Below are 21,440 nucleotides of genomic sequence, written 5' to 3'. Positions count from 1 at the left end.
AACCTGCATTGCCGCATGAACGGACACTCAAGGTCGGTGAAGGAACTGGTGTATTTTTGTGCTTCAAGTTCAAAATCTTGTCTGGTGATAGGAAAAGTCGTTGACTGTGAGAGTCAAGAAGCGATACCAGGTGTATCATCTGCTGTGATGGTCCCAGTGAGGGAATAAATGGATTTGAGGCAGTTTTCAATATGCCTATCTGTTGGCTCTTTTAATGAAGCGACAGTAGTGACAGGCAACGCGGATGTCATTATTAGACCTGTGACATGAGAATCCACTGGGGGTGGAGGTTCCCACTTTGTACATACTGCTGCAGGGAGAGGATAACGAGCCAATGTGCGTTTAGACAAAGGGAACTTCTTGGCAGGATAATTCCAGGGATCCTGTCTTATTTCCATTAGATGATCAGAGTGTGGAAACTCTGATCTGAGTATGTTTTGTTTCTTGAACACATCAGTTTTCTTAGCAACTGGTGTAGATTCCTTGCCAGACAGTTGAATATAAAAAGAATCGGAGTTTCCTACTCGGCGCAACACAAAGCAGCCACTTCACCAATCTGAGTAATACACCAATCACTCTACAACAAGCAGGAAAAAAAGATTGATTGGATAGAAGATGGCACTATGAATGGAAAATAAAGGGTAACCTTACTCCCCTGTAAGACTGTACTCCTCGTTGTCCTCACAGATATTGATTCAATAATATGCAAAAGAAAAAAGACAACGAAAATAGTGTAATCCTGTTACAATATTACAATGAGTAACAATAAATGTGCTCCAATTTAACACTTTACCTTTCTAATATTACGGAGGTGTTCTCCTATCCTTACTTTTAGGGGTCTTGTCATTCTCCCTATATAAACATTTTTACATGTACACTCAATAGCATATATTACATCTTTGCTAGTACAGGTTATAAATTCCTTTATGTTATGTGGTTTACTGTTGATCATTACTGTTTCACATTTTTTTGTTGTATTTCCCCTAATGTTTTTGCAACCTATACAGGTACCACACCTATAAAAACCCATTGACATGATTTGCCCCAATTTTTTGTCTGAATTCAGGTGTGCACTTTGTACTAAGCAGTCCTTTAGATTAGAAGCGTTTCTATATATGTAGCTGGGTTTCTTTGGGATCAAGGGTCCTATAACTAGATCTCTCAGCAATAACGGGCAGTACTTTCTGAGAACATGTTCAAATTGTTTGTGATCATTCCATTGCTGTGGAATAAATTTGTGATTTATATCTAACATTGGTGGTCGCACTCTGTAATAAAACCGGAACCCATTGTGGATTCGATAAGGAGAACGCCTGGAGTGTTTTATTACATGCAGATATAACAAGTGGATCACAGTGAGTTGACTGCAGAGGGGGCAACCCCATCACACTTATCCTTGTGGTGGTGTTAACCAGTTAAAAGACACTTGAAGTGCTTTTAAACAGCATTCCAGCTGTGAGTGTATTGTGTGGGGGGCAACCCCAATAACAGTGTACACAGGCGAGGTGGTGGCATAACTCTTTAAACCTATTAAAGTGTTAAATTGGAGCACATTTATTGTTACTCATTGTAATATTGTAACAGGATTACACTATTTTCGTTGTCTTTTTTCTTTTGCATATTATTGAATCAATATCTGTGAGGACATCGAGGAGTACAGTCTTACAGGGGAGTAAGGTTACCCTTTATTTTCCATTCATAGCGCCGTCTTCTATCCAATCAATCTTTGTTCCTGCTAGTTGAAGAATATGTTTAATAGCATCACCCAATGCAGGTACATCAACCATAATGGGAACATCCACCTCATCGGCACAAGAATCTGTGACAGAGAGCTGTATCCTCACCCTCTTCCTCAGATGATATTAGAATCTGAAATCACAGTGGATTGAGAGGAAGATGTAGCTTGTCTGGAGGAACCAGTGGCATTTTTATGTCCTGTCAGATGCTTTTATTTAGGCAAAGTCTGTGTTAACTGCTGAACCTGATTAGAAAGTGTATCCACCCAGGGTGGATGTGCAATTGGTACTAAATTGGGTAGTATTGACATAGGGGGGCCCATAGCCGGAGTAAGTTGGCCCACTAAAGTACCTAACATTTGTGAAAAGGCTGCCCAGGGGGGCTCTTACATGGGAGCAGGAGTAGTGGACTGACCAGGAGATGTAAAACAGTTAACACAAAGGCCATCCTGATTAAAATAATCTGCAGACAATCCTGCAGAGCAAACTCTACAGGAGAGTAGCAGGGGGGAATCAGCTTGTTTGTAACCATTTTTGTTAGACATTTTATGCAGAAACAAGTTGGGTGCCTTTACACTCTGACACAGAGTGTGGTATGTAACTAGACACAGCTAATTAAGTGCTGTGAACAATTTATTTGAAAGCACCTGTGCCCAGGGTATAGAAATAACAGTGATAAGTATATACTGTAAAGCAGAAAAGAAAAGCAGAAAGCAGAACTAGCACACAGTCACATACAATGCAGAGAAATGTACAATTACACTGCAATGAGCACTCGAAACAACTACTCAGCTTGTATATTAAGCAGGAAAGGATGTAAGCCTTTGTAAAAACCTGGCTTGACGTTTTTACAGGGAGACTTAGAGCCCAGCGTTCCCGGAGACCTGCTTGCTGCCGGTTCTCATGAGGGAAGGAGGGAGAGTGAGGCAGCTCAAGGGCGGGAAATCTGTTACATACTGGCGCCCAGAGCTTGGGGAGGGGCTACAGGTTAAGTGCCACCTCCCATGTGCTGGTCTTCCACCCCAGATACAATGCGGGCCTTGTAAATGGGTGCAATTTACACCCTAACCTGTGCCCCTAAACGCCCTGGTGAAAGCTTTAACTGTTTGGTGCCCGGACTCTCCATCCACCACTACAACCCCGATGTTCCCTGTGGAACCTATGAACCCTGATGAAGAAAAATTATATACTGAATAAACATACTATACTTTTGGAGAGTCATACAAGCAGAACTAGGAGCAGGGACAGGCAGGAAAAGAAGGGTCTGAGTGCAGGATCCAGGGGCTCATCTACCCGGGTGTCACACAGTGGATTTGCACATCTCCACTAAGTGGGAAAAGTTGAAGCTGTAGCATCTGCAACAGGATGAACCATGAGGACATGTCACCATTGATCAGACTCAGATATGGCTGCAAGCGCAACTCTTTACCCTTCACACCTGTATCACCTGGTGCAGCAGAAGGGAGTGTGTCCAGAGTGGGTCACAGCTATGTGGGGTACACCCACGTACAAAGTATTACATACCTGCACCAAGTTCTCTCTGGGCATGTCTCACCTGTTGCGCCAAAGTCTGCACTTGTGTTCAATAGGCATTGTTCTCTTGTTTCTCAGTGGAGTGGAAAATATTTATTTTTTTTCTGGGGGGGAGGGGGGCGCACTGTAAACTGGTGATGGACTGTAAGTTGGTGAAGCACGTGTGAGGCAGTTGATTTTAATTTGCAGTATTTCAGGTTTTGCGCTGCATTCAGTTGTGGTGATACAAATGATTAACATGTGACAACATTGTGTAGCAAATGCAATTTATCGTAGTAGCTCTGTGTTGCCATTCTAGTCTTTTGTTATTAACAGCACCTGGACAAAATTAACTATTAGGGTAACGTTAATTTGATTAGATTGCAAGCCTTTAACTATGCAGAATGGATTTAGAAATGTATGAGTTTGGAAGCCATTGTACTATATAAAGAGATTTTCATTGCTGTATTTTCTACATTCTTTTCTTGATGCTATTCTTTATTAAACATTGGGGTCCAGTGTACTAAATACAGATATGTACAATGTCAAAGTGAATGAGGTTCTTTCTGAGGGTAATTAGTGTGACCCCCTAACCGTCTGTGATCATCATTTATAAAGGATTCTATCGTTTCTGTCACTTTCAGATTAGAATAACAAAGAAGGATCTTTGTGTAGTTGTTCTCCAGAGTGCACAAAGTTCTGCGCTCAGCCACACTGTCACTGGCTGTACCTTGATCAGAAATTTTCCCTCCAGCAGGTTCTGCATGTGGTAAAAAACAGGCTTAAGGGGGGTACTCACGGAGCGATATTCTAAGCAATCTGACTAGATTGCTTAGAATATCGGCATGATCGCTCCGTGTGTAGCCCCCTCGGCGATAGCGATGCGCGGCCCCGCACATCGCTATCGCTGCTGCTAGATTGGCCTGCATGCAGGCCAATCTAGCGGGTCGCTCACTTCACCCGCTGGGTGAAATGAGCGGCCCCCCCGTCTCCCCCCGCACGCTCAGCACAGATCGCGCTGTGCTGAGCGGCAGGAGAGATGTGTGCTGAGCGGTTCGCTCAGCACACATCTCTCCTGCATCGGCCCGTGGGTACTGGGCTTTACACAAGTGCTATTGCTGCTGCTTAAAAATCTGGAACTAAAAGTACATTGCTATCAAAAATGAATGTTTGCATGGGATGATAATACTTAGTCAAAAGTTTACCATTAAAAAGTGCTATATATCAACAATCAACATGCATGCTATATGCGGCCAGACTGCACGTTAATGATATTATGTTTCAGAACTAAAGTAATGTGTGTGTGTGTGTGTATATCTATGTACTACACGTGGATCTATTCATACAGGGTATAATATACCACTACAAATGTGTCAGTTTTCCCATATATGCCTTGGGTCATTATATAGCTTATCTCCCACAGTGTAACCTTCGTAACACATCCAACATGGCTGCCTCACATGGTATGCTCATGGACAAGATGAAAAATACATGGACTCTATTTCTAGCATTAGGATGCGGCAACAACCCATTTTGTGTTCTCTCTTCTAGGTGTGACCTATTCCACCCAGGGTAATCCTACATAGTACTCCCAAGATGGCTGCCTCGTCTTGTACCTTTTGTGAGTGGAATATATACCGTATATACTCGAGTATAAGCCGACTTTTTCAGCACTTTTTTTGGTGCTGAAAAAGCCACCTCGGCTTATACTCGAGTCAGCTTTAGGAGGGACACGGAGAGCGCAGCGCGCGGCTCTCCTGTGTCCCTCCTGCATCTCCGGCGGCAGTGGCGTCTGTGTGGTAAAGGAAGTGCACGAACCGGCACTTCCTTTAACACACGCTGCTGCCGCCGGAGACGCAGGAGGGACACAGGAGAGCCGCACGCTGCGCTCTCCGTTTCCCTCCTTCAGAAGACAGCGCGGGAGCGACGGAGGGTAAGTATCTAGCACTGTGGGGCATATCTGGCACACCTGGCACTGTGGGGCATATCTGGCACACCTGGCACTGTGGGGCATATCTGGCACTGTGGGGCATATCTGGCACTGTGGGGCATATCTGGCACTGTGGGGCATATCTGGCACATCTGGCACTGTGGGGCATATCTGGCACTGTGGGGCATATCTGGCACATCTGGCACTGTGGGGCATATCTGGCACTGTGGGGCATATCTGGCACTATGAGGTCTGTGTACGGGTAGAGCTGCATTTCCCACACTAGGCTTATACTCAAGTCAATAAGTTTTCCCAGGTTTTTGTGGTAAAATTAGGTGCCTCGGCTTATATTCGGGTCGACTTATACTCGAGTATATACGGTAACCCATGGATGTTGGTACCCAAAATGTCTGTACCAACCCGACAGTATGCTTATTGTGCTATAGCTTTTGCTGTTTAATTATTTCTATGTGATTCTTTTACTGGCTGTAATTCTAAATCCTTGTTCTATGTACTATGTTTGATGTCTGTAAAGCGACTCTGAGTCCTACTGGAGAAAAGCACTTTATAAATAAAATTATTATTAATTATTATTATAAGGACAAAATGTGCTATACTGATATAATCACACTTACAGTACTCCTGTCTTCTGATAGGCCAATGAGTGGAAAGTTTTGCAGGTCACATTGCTGGGGAAAAGTTTCCTAGCATGCACTGCAATAGATTTGTTGAATGTTGCATACAAAAAGCGAAGACCTGGTCTCTTCTCTGCATACTTAATAAGGGTAGAGGTTTTTCCAGTACCTACACAAGACAGGAATAATCATCAATAGGGGAAAAAAAGATTTTACAAAAGTTACAAAAATGAAGCATGATAAAACATGGTTTCATGCAATAAAGCCCAAACACACAGGATAAAAGTATAAACGTGCAGCAGTGTAAAAAGAGGTATTGTCAACCTCACAGGAAATCGGTTCTGGTATAAATGGTGGACAATGTTAAGGTCGACACTCATTTGGTCGACTACTATTGGCCGACATTGACAAATGGTCGACACATTAAAATGGTCGACACGTGGAAAGATCGACATGAAAAGGTTGACATATTTTTTTTTTGCTTTTTTTGGTGTAGTTTTCTGCGTAGTGACGGGGAACCCCAATTAGTGCACCGCTTCGCTCGCCATGCCTCGGGCAAGGTGCCTCGCTGCGCTCAGCACAGGTTACCTTTTCCAATCGTAGTCCACGTGGATCGTAAAGTATGAAAACGTTCCAAAAAGAATAAAAATTGGAAAAACTCATGTTGTCCTTTTCATGTGTCAACCATTTTCATGTGTCGACCATTTGTCCATGTCGGCCATGTCAATGTCGACTAATAGTGGTCGACCTAATTAGTGTCGACCATCTGAACGGATACCCAGGAAATCATACATAACACAAATAACTGCGCTGGTGTTTATTAAATTGGATGGTATTTATGTAAACCAATAGTATTTATAATAAGAATTTACTTACCGATAATTCTATTTCTCGTAGTCCGTAGTGGATGCTGGGGACTCCGTAAGGACCATGGGGAATAGCGGCTCCGCAGGAGACTGGGCACATCTAAAGAAAGCTTTAGGACTATCTGGTGTGCACTGGCTCCTTCCCCTATGACCCTCCTCCAAGCCTCAGTTAGGATACTGTGCCCGGACGAGCGTACACAATAAGGAAGGATTTTGAATCCCGGGTAAGACTCATACCAGCCACACCAATCACACCGTACAACTTGTGATCTGAACCCAGTTAACAGCATGATAACAGAGGAGCCTCTAGAAAAGATGGCTCACTACAGCAATAACCCGATTTTTTGGTAACAATAACTATGTACCAGTATTGCAGACAATCCGCACTTGGGATGGGCGCCCAGCATCCACTACGGACTACGAGAAATAGAATTATCGGTAAGTAAATTCTTATTTTCTCTAACGTCCTAAGTGGATGCTGGGGACTCCGTAAGGACCATGGGGATTATACCAAAGCTCCCAAACGGGCGGGAGAGTGCGGATGACTCTGCAGCACCAAATGAGAGAACTCCAGGTCCTCCTCAGCCAGGGTATCAATTTTGTAGAATTTTACAAACGTATTTGCTCCTGACCAAGTAGCTGCTCGGCAAAGTTGTAAAGCCGAGACCCCTCGGGCAGCCGCCCAAGATGAGCCCACCTTCCTTGTGGAGTGGGCATTTACAGATTTTTGGCTGTGGCAGGCCTGCCACAGAATGTGCAAGCTGAATTGTACTACAAATCCAACGAGCAATAGTCTGCTTAGAAGCAGGAGCACCCAGCTTGTTGGGTGCATACAGGATAAACAGCGAGTCAGATTTCCTGACTCCAGCCGTCCTGGAAACATATATTTTCAGGGCCCTGACAACGTCTAGCAACTTGGAGTCCTCCAAGTCCCTAGTAGCCGCAGGCACCACAATAGGTTGGTTCAGGTGAAACGCTGAAACCACCTTAGGGAGAAACTGAGGACGAGTCCTCAATTCCGCCCTGTCCGAATGGAAAATCAGATAAGGGCTTTTACAGGATAAAGCCGCCAATTCTGACACGCGCCTGGCCCAGGCCAGGGCCAACAGCATGACCACTTTCCATGTGAGATATTTTAACTCCACAGATTTAAGTGGTTCAAACCAATGTGACTTTTGGAACCCAAAAACTACATTGAGATCCCAAAGTGCCACTGGAGGCACAAAAGGAGGCTGTATATGCAGTACCCCTTTTACAAACGTCTGAACTTCAGGGACTGAAGCTAGTTCTTTTTGGAAGAAAATTGACAGGGCCGAATTTGAACCTTAATGGACCCTAATTTCAGGCCCATAGACACTCCTGTTTACAGGAAATGTAGGAATCGACCCAGTTGAATTTCCTCCGTCGGGCCTTACTGGCCTCGCACCACGCAACATATTTTCGCCAAATGCGGTGATAATGTTTTGCGGTTACATCCTTCCTGGCTTTGATCAGGATAGGGATGACTTCATCCGGAATGCCTTTTTTCCTTCAGGATCCGGCGTTCAACCGCCATGCCGTCAAACGCAGCCGCGGTAAGTCTTGGAACAGACAGGGTCCTTGCTGGAGCAGGTCCCTTCTTAGAGGTAGAGGCCACGGATCCTCCGTGAGCATCTCTTGAAGTTCCGGTTACCAAGTCCTTCTTGGCCAATCCGGAGCCACGAATATAGTGCTTACTCCTCTCCATCTTATCAGTCTCAGTACCTTGGGTATGAGAGGCAGAGGAGGGAACACATACACTGACTGGTACACCCACGGTGTTACCAGAGCGTCTACAGCTATTGCCTGAGGGTCCCTTGACCTGGCGCAATACCTGTCGAGTTTTTCCCAACGGTTTATAATCATGTGGAAGACTTCTGGGTGAAGTCCCCACTCTCCCGGGTGGAGGTCGTGCTGAAGAAGTCTGCTTCCCAGTTGTCCACTCCCGGAATGAATACTGCTGACAGTGCTATCACATGATTTTCCGCCCAGCGAAGAATCCTTGCAGCTTCTGCCATTGCCCTCCTGCTTCTTGTGCCACCCTGTCTGTTTACGTGGGTGACTGCCGTGATGTTGTCCGACTGGATCAACACCGGCTGACCTTGAAGCAGAGGTCTTGCTAAGCTTAGAGCATTGTAAATGGCCCTTAGCTTCAGGATATTTATGTGAAGTGATGTCTCCAGGCTTGACCATAAGCCCTGGATATTCCTTCCCTGTGTGACTGCTCCCCAGCCTCGCAGGCTGGCATCCGTGGTCACCAGGACCCAGTCCTGAATGCCGAATCTGCGGCCCTCTAGAAGATGAGCACTCTGCAACCACCACAGGAGGGACACCCTTGTCCTTGGTGACAGGGTGATCCGCTGATGCATCTGAAGATGCGACCCGGACCATTTGTCCAGCAGGTCCCACTGGAAAGTTCTTGCGTGGAATCTGCCGAATGGGATTGCTTTGTAGGAAGCCACCATTTTACCCAGAACCCTTGTGCATTGATGCACTGAGACTTGGCTCGGTTTTAGGAAGTTCCTGACTAGCTCGGATAACTCCCTGGCTTTCTCCTCCGGGAGAAACACCTTTTTCTGGACTGTGTCCAGGATCATCCCTAGGAACAGAAGACAAGTCGTCGGAACCAGCTGCGATTTTGGAATATTGAGAATCCAATCGTGCTGCCGCAACACTACCTGAGATAGTGCTACACCGACCTCCAACTGTTCCCTGGATCTTACCCTTATCAGGGAATCGTCCAAGTATGGGATAACTAAAATTCCCTTCCTTCGAAGGAATATCATCATTTCGGCCATTACCTTGGTAAAGACCCGGGGTGCCGTGGACCATCCATACGGCAGCGTCTGAACTGATAGTGACAGTTCTGTTGAAATTCATTGAGACGGGCCCCCCACCGTGCCTGATTCTGCTTGTAAAGCCCCAGCGTCATACTGAGGGCTTGGCAGAGGCGGGAGAGGGTTTCTGTTCCTGGGAACTGGCTGATTTCTGCAGCCTTTTTCCTCTCCCTCTGTCACGGGGCAGAAATGAGGAACCTTTTGCCCGCTTGTCCACGAAAAGACTGCGCCTGATAATACGGCGTCTTCTCATGTTGAGAGGCGACCTGGGGTACAAACGTGGATTTCCCAGCTGTTGCCGTGGCCACCAGGTCTGAAAGACCGACCCCAAATAACTCCTCCCCTTAATAAGGCAATACTTCCAAATGCCGTTTGGAATACGCATCACCTGACCACTGACGTGTCCATAACCCTCTACTGGTAGAAATGGACAACGCACTTAGACTTGATGCCAGTCGGCAAATATTCCGCTGTGCATCACGCATATATAGAAATGCATCTTTTAAATGCTCTATAGGCAAAAATATACTGTCCCTATCTAGGGTATCAATATTTTCAGTCAGGAAATCCGACCACGCCAACCCAGCACTGCACATCCAGGCTGAGGCGATTGCTGGTCGCAGTATAACACCAGTATGTGTGTAAATACATTTTAGGATACCCTCCTGCTTACTATCAGCAGGATCCTTAAGGGCGGCCATCTCAGGAGAGGGTAGAGCCCTTACAAGCGTGTGAGCGCTTTATCCACCCTAGGGGGTGTTTCCCAACGCACCCTAACCTCTGGCGGGAAAGGATATAATGCCAATAACATTTTAGAAATTATCAGTTGTTATCGGGGAAAAACCATGCATCATCACACACCTCATTTAATTTCTCAGATTCAGGAAAACTACAGGTAGTTTTTCCTCACCGAACATAATACCCCTTTTTGGTGGTACTTGTATTATCAGAAATGTGTAAAACATTTTTCATTGCCTCAATCATGTAACGTGTGGCCCTACTGGAAGTCACATTTGTCTCTTCACCGTCGACACTGGAGTCAGTATCCGTGTCGGCGTCTATATCTGCCATCTGAGGTAACGGGCGCTTTAGAGCCCCTGACGGCCTATGAGACGTCTGGACAGGCACAAGCTGAGTAGCCGGCTGTCTCATGTCAACCACTGTCTTTTATACAGAGCTGACACTGTCACGTAATTCCTTCCAACAGTTCATCCACTCAGGTGTCGACCCCCTAGGGGGTGACATCACTATTACAGGCAATCTGCTCCGTCTCCACATCATTTTTCTCCTCATACATGTCGACACAAACGTACCGACATACAGCACACACACAGGGAATGCTCTGATAGAGGACAGGACCCCACTAGCCCTTTGGGGAGACAGAGGGAGAGTTTGCCAGCACACACCAGAGCGCTATATATATACAGGGATAACCTTATATAAGTGTTTTTCCCCTTATAGCTGCTGTATCTTTAATACTGCGCGTAATTAGTGCCCCCCCTCTCTTTTTTAACCCTTTCTGTAGTGTAGTGACTGTAGGGGAGAGCCAGGGAGCTTCCCTCCAACGGAGCTGTGAGGGAAAATGGCGCCAGTGTGCTGAGGAGATAGGCTCCGCCCCCTTATCGGCGGCCTTATCTCCCGTTTTTCTATGTATTCTGGCAGGGGTTAAATGCATCCATATAGCCCAGGAGCTATATGTGATGCATTTTTTGCCATCCAAGGTGTTTTTATTGCGTCTCAGGGCGCCCCCCCCCCAGCGCCCTGCACCCTCAGTGACCGGAGTGTGAAGTGTGCTGAGAGCAATGGCGCACAGCTGCAGTGCTGTGCGCTACCTTGTTGAAGACAGGACGTCTTCTGCCGCCGATTTTCCGGACCTCTTCTGCCTTCTGGCTCTGTAAGGGGGCCGGCGGCGCGGCTCTGGGACCCATCCATGGCTGGGCCTGTGATCGTCCCTCTGGAGCTAATGTCCAGTAGCCTAAGAAGCCCAATCCACTCTGCACGCAGGTGAGTTCGCTTCTTCTCCCCTTAGTCCCTCGATGCAGTGAGCCTGTTGCCAGCAGGTCTCACTGAAAATAAAAAACCTAAGCTAAAACTTTCACTAAGAAGCTCAGGAGAGCCCCTAGTGTGCACCCTTCTCGTTCGGGCACAAAGATCTAACTGAGGCTTGGAGGAGGGTCATAGGGGGAGGAGCCAGTGCACACCAGATAGTCCTAAAGCTTTCTTTAGATGTGCCCAGTCTCCTGCGGAGCCGCTATTCCCCATGGTCCTTACGGAGTCCCCAGCATCCACTTAGGACGTTAGAGAAAAACACATTTATAAAACCATACACAGATACAAACAATGGTTAAACAGATGGATTCAACCACAGATACAGTAGTACATCTCAATCTTTAATATACTGAACTCTTAAATAAGCAACAATGTAGCAGAACTAATAATGGGCCTGATGCAACATATACAGTATTTCTTGATATCCGGTTGACAGATCTATAGTAAAGAGAGAGACAGTCAATGAGTCGACATGTAAAAGGTCGACAGGTAAAAGGTAGAAAGTGCTTAAGGTCGACAGGTTCAAAGGTCGACAGGACAATGGTCACCATACATATCGTCAAGAGAAGTTTTTTTTTTTTTTCATCCTTATTTACCATCCACGTGGACTACTGTTAGGAGCAATAACCTCGCCTTAAGCGTAGCAAGTGAAGTGAGCCTGCGAGAGTACATGTATTTACACGTCGACCATATGGGATCGACCCATTGACTGTCTATCAATTCACTGTGATCTATTGAACCACACCTATATTTCTTAGTTCTTAGTGTTGTAGCATTCACAATTAAATAAAGTTTATTGAAAGATACAAACTAAAAGTTTGTACCAAGTGTAACAAGCCCATCCATAAAAGAATTATCTAATATGCTAGAAGATTCAGTGGAATCTTACAAGGATTTACCAAATACTCATCACTCTAGCCTGAATAAGAAAATAATTTAAAGCTCAACATGAACATAGCAAACATACAGATGTCATTATCCAGCAAACTGATAACGGAGGATCCATAAATCTAAAAGATTTAACAACATATAAAGAAAAATGTATGTGACAACTAAATGACTAATGGGCCCTACACATTCAGCGACCCGCCGCCAAGCGGCCCGACGGCCGATACGGCAGACGGGCAACCCAGTGGCTGGGGGGAGTAACATTTCTTCACTCCCCCCGTCACCCGGCTCCATAGCCCTGCACGCTAATATGGACAAGATTGTCAATTTTGGCCTGCATGCATAAGCGACCCGGCACCAACGATGAACAAGCGCGGGGCCGTGCATCTTTTAGCGTTGGTGCCTACACACTGAACGATATGAAAGAGTTCTCGTTTATTAATGAACGAGAACGTTCATAACGTTCAGTTTTATTGACTAATGTGTAGGGCCTATAGCACTTATTGACAACTTCTTTAAGATCTAACCAAAACTTTCAAACAAGAACTAGACAATGGGGGTAATCAAGAGTTGATCGCAGCAGCAAATTTGTTAGCAGTTGGGCAAAACCATGTGCAGTGCAGGGGGGGCAGATAAAACATTTGCCAAGAGAGTTAGATTCGGGTGGGTTATAGTCCAAACCATATAGCACAGATTGTATAGGCTCAAATCTCACCTAGCACAAATAACACCATGTGTGGGCCCCATGAGATTTGGGGGGGTTATATTGTTTCTATGCAGGGTAAATACTGGCAGTTTTATTTTTACATTGCAATTTAGATTTCAGTTTGAACACACCCCAGCCAAATCTAACTCTCTCTGCACATGTAATATCTGCCCCCCCCCCCCCCCCCCCCTGCAGTGCACATGGTTTTACCCAACTGCTAAAAAATTTGCTGATGTGATCAACTCTGAATTAGGCCCAATATTCTTAATGAAACAGACTCCACTGGAACTACATCACCCAAAAGACACAAAATAAGATTTTACTTACCGGTAAATCTATTTCTCGTAGTCCGTAGAGGATGCTGGGGACTCCGTAAGGACCATGGGGAATAGACGGGCTCCGCAGGAGATAGGGCACTTTAAGAAAGACTTTGGATTCTGGGTGTGCACTGGCTCCTCCCTCTATGCCCCTCCTCCAGACCTCAGTTAGGGAAACTGTGCCCAGAGGAGGCAGACAGTACGAGGAAAGGATTTTAGTTAATCCAAGGGCAAGATTCATACCAGCCACACCAATCACACCGTATAACCTGTGATAAACTACCCAGTTAACAGTATGAACAACAACATAGTCTCGGTTCAAACCGATGAAAACATAACATAACCCTTATGTAAGCAAAAACTATATACAAGTCTTGCAGAAGAAGTCCGCACTTGGGACGGGCGCCCAGCATCCTCTACGGACTACGAGAAAAAGATTTACCGGTAAGTAAAATCTTATTTTCTCTAACGTCCTAGAGGATGCTGGGGACTCCGTAAGGACCATGGGGATTATACCAAAGCTCCCAAACGGGCGGGAAAGTGCAGATGACTCTGCAGCACTGATTGAGCAAACAGGAGGTCCTCCTCAGCCAGGGTATCAAACTTATAGAACTTTGCAAAGGTGTTTGACCCCGACCAAGTAGCAGCTCGGCACAGCTGTAGAGCCGAGACTCCTCGGGCAGCCGCCCAAGACGAGCCCACCTTCATAGTGGAATGGGTCTTAACCGATTTCGGTAACGGCAAACCTGCCGTAGAATGCGCCTGCTGGATCGTGACAGATCCAGCGAGCAATAGTCTGCTTTGAAGCAGGAGCGCCAACTTTGTTGGCTGCATACAGAACAAACAGAGCTTCAGTCTTCCTGATCCTAGCTGTTCTGGTCACATAAATCTTCAAAGCCTTGACCACATCCAGGGACTCAGAATCCTCTAAGTCCCGTGTAGCTACAGGCATGACAATAGGTTGGTTCATATGAAAAGATAAGACCACTTTTGGCAGAAATTGAGGACGCGTCCGCAATTCTGCCCTATCCATGTGAAAAACCAGGTAGGGGCTTTTATGTGACAAAGCCGCCAATTCCGAAACACGCCTTGCAGAAGCCAAGGCCAACAACATGACCACTTTCCAAGTGAGATATTTCAACTCCACAGTTTTGAGTGGTTCACACACCAAGGTGACCTGAGGAAGCTTAATACCAAATTAAGATCCCACGGCGCCACCGGAGGTACAAAAGGAGGCTGAATATGCAGCACCCCCTTCACGAATGTCTGTACTTCAGGAAGAGAGGCCAATTCTTTTTGAAAGAAAATGGATAAGGCCGAAATTTGGACCTTTATGGACCCTAATTTTAGGCCCAAATTCACTCCTGTTTGCAGGAAGTGAAGCAGAAGACCCAAATGGAACTCCTCCATAGGAGCAGCCCTGGCCTCACACCAAGAAACATTTTCGCCATATACGGTATAATGTTTCAATGTCACGTCCTTCCTAGCCTTTAATAGCGTAGGGATGACCTCCTCCGGAATACCTTTTTCCGCTAGGATCCGGCGTTCAACCGCCATGCCTTCAAACGCAGCCGCGGTAAGTCTTGGAACAGACAGGGCCCCTGCTGCAGCAGGTCCTGTCTTAGAGGAAGAGGCCACGGATCTTCTGTGAGCAACTCTTGCAGATCCGGATACCAAGTCCTTCGTGGCCAATCTGGAACATTGAGGATTGTTCTGACTCTGCTTAGTCTTATTATTCTCAACACCTTGGGTATGAGAGGTAGAGGAGGGAACACATAGACCGACCTAAACACCCAAGGTGTCACTAGAGCGTCCACCGCTACCGCCTGAGGGTCTCTTGACCTGGCGCAATACCGCTTTAGCTTTTTGTTGAGACGGGACGCCATCATGTCTATCTGAGGCAGTCCCCACCGACCCACGATCTGTGCGAAGACTTCTGGATGAAGTCCCCACTCTCTCGGATGCAGGTCGTGTCTGCTGAGGAAGTCCGCTTCCCAGTTGTCCACCCCCGGGATGAATACTGCTGCTAGGGCGCTTACATGGCCTTCCGCCCAGCGAAGAATCCTGGTCATTTCTGCCATGGCCACTCTGCTCCTTTTGCCGCCTTGGCGGTTTACATGAGCCACTGCTGTGACATTGTCCGACTGAATCAGAACCGGTTTGTCCCGAAGCAATGCCTCCGCTTGGCGTAGGGCGTTGTATATGGCCCTCAACTCCAGGACGTTGATGTGGAGACAAGTCTCTAGATTTGACCAGAGACCTTGGAATTTTCTTCCCAGTGTGACTGCTCCCCAACCTCGGAGGCTTGCGTCCGTGGTCACCAGGATCCAGTCCTGAATTCCGAACCTGCGGCCTTCTAGGAGGTGAGCACTGTGCAGCCACCACAGGAGAGATACTCTGGCTCTGGAAGACAGGGTGATCCTTTGATGCATTTGTAAATGGTACCCGGACCATTTGTCCAGTAGATCCCATTGAAAGGTCCTCGCATGGAACCTTCCGAAGGGGATGGCCTCGTACGATCTTCCCCAGGACACGCGTGCAGTGATGCACTGAAACCTTTTTTAGCTTTAATAGGTTCCTGACCAGGGCTATGAGCTTCTGAGCCTTTTCCATCGGAAGAAAAACCTTTTTCTGGTCTGCGTCTAGAATCAGGCCCAGAAAGGTCAGAGGCGTTGTAGGGATTAGCTGGGACTTCGGTATATTGAGAATCCAGCCGTGCCTCTGCAACATTCTCACCGACAGCGACACACTGTTCAGCAACTTCTCCCGAGATCTCGCCTTTATGAGGAGATCGTCCAAGTATGGGATAATTGTGACCCCCTGCTTGCGCCGGAGCACCATCATTTCCGCCATTACCTTGATGAAAATTCTCGGGGCTGTGGAAAGCCCAAACGGCAACGTCTGAAATTGGTAATGACAGTCCAGTACTGCAAATCTCAGGAACGCCTGGTGAGGAGGGAAAATCGGAACATGAAGGTATGCATTCTTTATGTCCAGGGACACCATCCAATCCCCCCCTCCAGGCTGGCGATGACCGCTCTGAGCAATTCCATCTTGAACTTGAACTTTTTCAAGTACAAGTTCAGGGATTTTAGATTCAAAATGGGCCTGACCGAACCGTCCGGTTTCGGGACCACAAACAGGGTTGAGTAATACCCCTTTCCTTGTTGGAGAAAAGGAACTTTGACTATCACCTGTTGAAGATACAATTTTTGAATTGCAGACAACACTAACTCCCTCTCTGACGGGGAAGCTGGCAGAGCCGATTTGAAAAACCGGCGAGGAGGCACGTCTTCGAATTCCAGCCTGTATCCCTGAGAAACAATCTCTATAGCCCAGGGATCCACCTGTGAGTGAACCCAGACCTGGCTGAAAAATCGAAGACGCGCCCCCACTTGAGCTGACTCCCCCCGGGAAGCCCCAGCGTCATGCGGTGGACTTTGCAGATGTAGGGGAGGACTTCTGCTCCTGGGAACTAGCTGCATGCAGCTTTTTTCCCTTGCCTTTTCCTCTGGCAAGGAAGGACAATCCCCGTACCTTCTTGCTTTTATTGGAACGAAAGGACTGCATTTGATAATGAGGTGCCTTTTTAGTATGCTGCGGGGGGACATAAGGTAAGAAATTCGATTTACCGGCCACAGCAGTAGAGACAAGGTCTGAGAGGGCTTCTCCAAACAACTCCTCCCCCTTGTAAGGCAACGACTCCATATGCCGTTTTGAGTTGGCATCGCCCGTCCACTGTCGGGTCCACAAGAGACGCCTAGCAGAAATAGACATAGCATTTATTCTGGAGCTTAGTAAACAAATGTCTCTTTGAGCATCCCTCATATATAAAGCAGAATCTTTGATATGCTCTAGGGTCATTAGAATGGTATCCTTATCTAGGGTGTCTAATTCCGTAGATAAGGAATCTGTCCATGCTGCGACAGCACTACAAACCCAGGCCGATGCCATAGCCGGTCTAACGATAGTACCGGAATGTGTGTAAATGTGCTTCATGGTAACCTCCTGCTTACGATCAGCAGGATCCTTGAGGGAAGCTGTATCCTGAGAAGGCAATGCCACCTTCTTGGATAAGCGTGTCAGCGCCTTGTCTACTTTAGGCGAAGATTCCCATCGTATCCTGTCCTTTTTTTGTGGAAAGGGATACGCCATAAGAATCCTTTTGGGAACTTGTAGCCTCCTGTCTGGAGATTCCCAAGCCTTTTCGCACAATTCGCTTAGCTCAAACGAGGACGGAAAAGTGACTTCAGGCTTTTTCCCTTTATACATATGTACCCTCGTGTCAGGGACAGGGGGTTCCTCAGTGATATGCAAAACCTCTTTAATGGCAACAATCATGTAATGAATACCTTTTGCCACCTTTGGCTGTAATTTTGCATCCTCATAGTCGACACTAGAGTCCGTATCTGTGTCGGTATCTGTGTCAGTGATCTGGGAGATTGTGCGTTTTTGAGACCCCAAAGGTCCTGGCGTCCCTGGGACAGGCATGGTCTGACTGCCTGACTGATCCCTAGCTTCAGCCTTGTCTAATCTTTTATGCAGTAAATTAACATTTGCATTCAAGACATTCCACATATCCACCCAGTCCGGTGTCGGCGTTGCCGACGGCGACCTGACAATCATGCACTCTGCCTCCTCTTTAGGTGAGCCTTCCTCGTCAAACATGTTGACACACGCGTACCGACACACTTCACACACACACACACACACACACACACACACACACACACACACACACGGAATCTCTTTTCTGAAGAGAGGTTCCCCCCTAGGCCCTTTAGAGAGACAGAGAGAGAGTATGCCAGCACACACCCCAGCGCTATATGTCCCTGGAGAAAAACACAGAATATTTACCCAGTAGCGCTGCTGTAGTGTATAAACGCCAATAATGTGCCCCCCCTCTACTTTAAAACCCCCTTTCACCGTGTGTCAAGCAGGGGAGAGTCCGGGGAGCTTCCTCTCAGCGGTGCTGTGTAGAAAAAATGGCACTGGTGAGTGCTGAGGGAGAAGCCCCGCCCCCTCGGTGGCGGGCTTCTATCCCGCTCAAACTTATTAAAATATGGCGGGGGCTCTTTTATATACATGTACAGTGCCCACCTGTACATGTATATTCACTTTTGCCATAGGAGAGGTGTTTATTGCTGCCCAGGGCGCCCCCCCTGCGCCCTGCACCCTTACAGTGACCGAAGTATGTGAGGTGTAGTGGAGCAATGACGCACAGCTGCAGTGCTATGCGTTACCTCTGTGAAGCACCGAAGGCTTCTGCCGCCTTAGACGTCTTCTGGCTTCGTTTCTTCTGGCTCTGTGAGGAGAACGGCGGCGCGGCTCTGGGGGTGAACGCCCAGGACGAACCTGTGTTCACTCCCTCTGGAGCTAATGGTGTCCAGTAGCCGAGGAAGCAGAGCCTATCATTTAAGTAGGTCTGCTCCTCTCTCCTCAGTCCCTCGATGCAGGGAGCCTGTTGCCAGCAGTGCTCCCTGAAAAAGAGAAAAAAAATCCTAACAAAAATGCTTTCTAAGCAGGAAACTCAGGAGAGCTCCCTGCAGTGCACCCATTCTCCTCTGGGCACAGTCTAAAACTGAGGTCTGGAGGAGGGACATAGAGGGAGGAGCCAGTGCACACCCAGAATCCAAAGTCTTTCTTAAAGTGCCCTATCTCCTGCGGAGCCCGTCTATTCCCCATGGTCCTTACGGAGTCCCCAGCATCCTCTAGGACATTAGAGAAATAGCTTTAATTGTAGATCACCCTATCAAACCTATATTTTACAGTGACCAAGATCAGTGCTTAAAGTGGTCCTAGAGAGGTGGTGGAACTCAGCCCCCCTCCCCCACACCTGTGAAATAAAAGGATTGCGCTCGCGCCGCAAAAAGTTATATCTGCCCCACCTAAAGTGCACTTGGTTTCACCCAACTGCTAACACATTTGCTGCTGCGATCAGATCTGAATTACCCTCTTTGTTTTTGAGAGGGACTTATACACGATTTAATGACATAATACATAAACATAATGCAACTAGTAGTCCAATCAAATTCACATTCAGAACTAGTAATAGTAGGGCTATTTTTTGGGATGCAACCATCAAGAAAAAATAGGATTTTGGTACTTATCAGGTAAATCCTTTTCTTTGAATCCATAGGGGGCACTGGAGTACTCTTGGGATATGGATGGCTTCCGCAGGAACAGGGCACTGAATATTTCAATTTAGAACTCTCCACCCCTCCATATCCCAGAGTACCTCAGTGTTTTTTACTGAGCCGAACAGGAGCTACAGAGAAGTTGACAATGGAGAATTACATATACCATAACGGACAACAATAAAGTTGACACATAACTTAACGGACAACTAAACAGTTGACACCATAACCGATAGAACTTGATAATTTGAACCAGTCGGTGAGAATGTGTTACCATAAGATCCCCTGAACTTACCACAAACCAGGTAAAACTGCTCTGGGTGGGCGTCCAGTGCCCCCTATGGATTCAAAGAAAAGGATTAACCTGGTAATTATCAAAATCCTATTTTCTTTTTCATCCACTAGGGGTCACTGGAGTACTCTTGGGACGTACCAAAGCTTCCCCCGTGGGCGGGAGAGCTGTTTGGCACCTGTAATACTAGGCGGCCAAAGCTAGATGCTGATGCCGCAAACGTATCAAACTTGTAAAAGCGCACAAACGTGTGCACTGATGACCATGTAGCCGCACGGCAAAGCTGCGTCGTAGAAGCCCCACGACCAGCTGCCCATGAAGTTCCCACAGAACGTGTGGAATGAGCTGTTACTGATGTAGGCGGCTGTAACCTAGCATGAAGGTAAGCCTGACGTATGGTCAGTTTTATCCATCTGGATAAGGTCTGCTTAGAAGCTGGCCAACCCATCTTGGCAGCATCATAGAGAACAAACAACGTATCCGTCTTACGAACTGTAGACGTTCGGGATACATAAACGCGTAATGCGCGTACCACATCCAAAGTTCCAGAATCTTCTGTTAACACAGGTACTACTATTGGTTGATTGATGTGAAAAGATGACACTACCTTTGGTAAGAAAGCGGGATTCGTCCGAAGTTCCGCTCTGTCATCATGAAACACCAAATACGGTGGCTTGCATGACAAGGCACCCAAATCTGAAACACGCCTTGCTGAAGCTAAGGCTAGGAGAAAAATTGTTTTCCAAGTGAGAAACTTAATATCCACTTGTTGTAAGGGTTCAAAATATGAAGACTGTAAGAAATCTAAAACCAGATTCAAGTCCCATGGCGCTGTATGTGGAATGAATGGAGGCTGTACTCTGAGGACACCTTGCAGAAAAGTGTGTACAGACGGCAATAGAGCCAATCGTCTTTGAAAGTAAATTGACAAAGCAGATACCTGCACCTTTAGTGTAGATAAACGCAGTCCTCCATCTAACCCCGTCTGTAGAAATAGCAAAAGACGGGATAACTTGAAAGATGATGTCGGAAACTTCCGAGCTTCACACCAACCTATATAGGCACGCCAAATTCTGTAATAATGAGCTGCCGTAACTGGCTTCCTAGCTCGTAACATGGTTGGTATAACCGATTCTGGAATGCCCTCTCTTCTTAAGAGGGCGGTCTCAACAGCCACCCCGTCAAACGCAGCCGCGCTAAATCGGGGTAAAGAAACGGACCCTGTTGTAACAGGTCCGGACGTAGTGGGAGCGGCCAAGGATCGTCTGCGAGTAGTCCGCGGAGATCCGAGAACCAAGCTCTCCGAGGCCAATGAGGCGCCACCAGTATGACTGTGGCGGACTCTCTTTTGATCCGTTTTAGCAACAGAGGGAGCAGCGGAAACGGTGGAAACAGATACACGAGGCTGTAAGGCCACGTGATTATGAGAGCATCCACCGCCACTGCCTTTGGATCTCGCGTTCTGGGCACATACTGGGGCGTTTGGTGATTGTGGCGAGATGCCATCAGGTCCACTT

At 46.9% G+C, this 21,440-nt stretch overlaps 1 protein-coding gene across 2 annotated transcripts in view; it reads right to left on the bottom strand.

The window, feature by feature from the left end:
* Positions 1 to 21,440, bottom strand: part of FBH1 (F-box DNA helicase 1) — a 201,807-nt gene that overhangs the window by 100,243 nt on the left and 80,124 nt on the right. For both annotated transcript variants that reach the window (XM_063926789.1, XM_063926790.1), the window contains exon 9: positions 5,814 to 5,982. In XM_063926789.1, coding sequence (XP_063782859.1) covers positions 5,814 to 5,982 — 169 coding nt within the window. The remainder of the gene's footprint in view (positions 1 to 5,813; positions 5,983 to 21,440) is intronic.

The sequence above is a fragment of the Pseudophryne corroboree genome, chromosome 6, assembly GCF_028390025.1.
Source record: "Pseudophryne corroboree isolate aPseCor3 chromosome 6, aPseCor3.hap2, whole genome shotgun sequence".
Classification (NCBI taxonomy): domain Eukaryota; kingdom Metazoa; phylum Chordata; class Amphibia; order Anura; family Myobatrachidae; genus Pseudophryne; species Pseudophryne corroboree.
The sequence above is the reverse complement of the archived record's forward strand: the minus strand, read 5'-3'. Positions and strand labels throughout refer to the sequence as shown.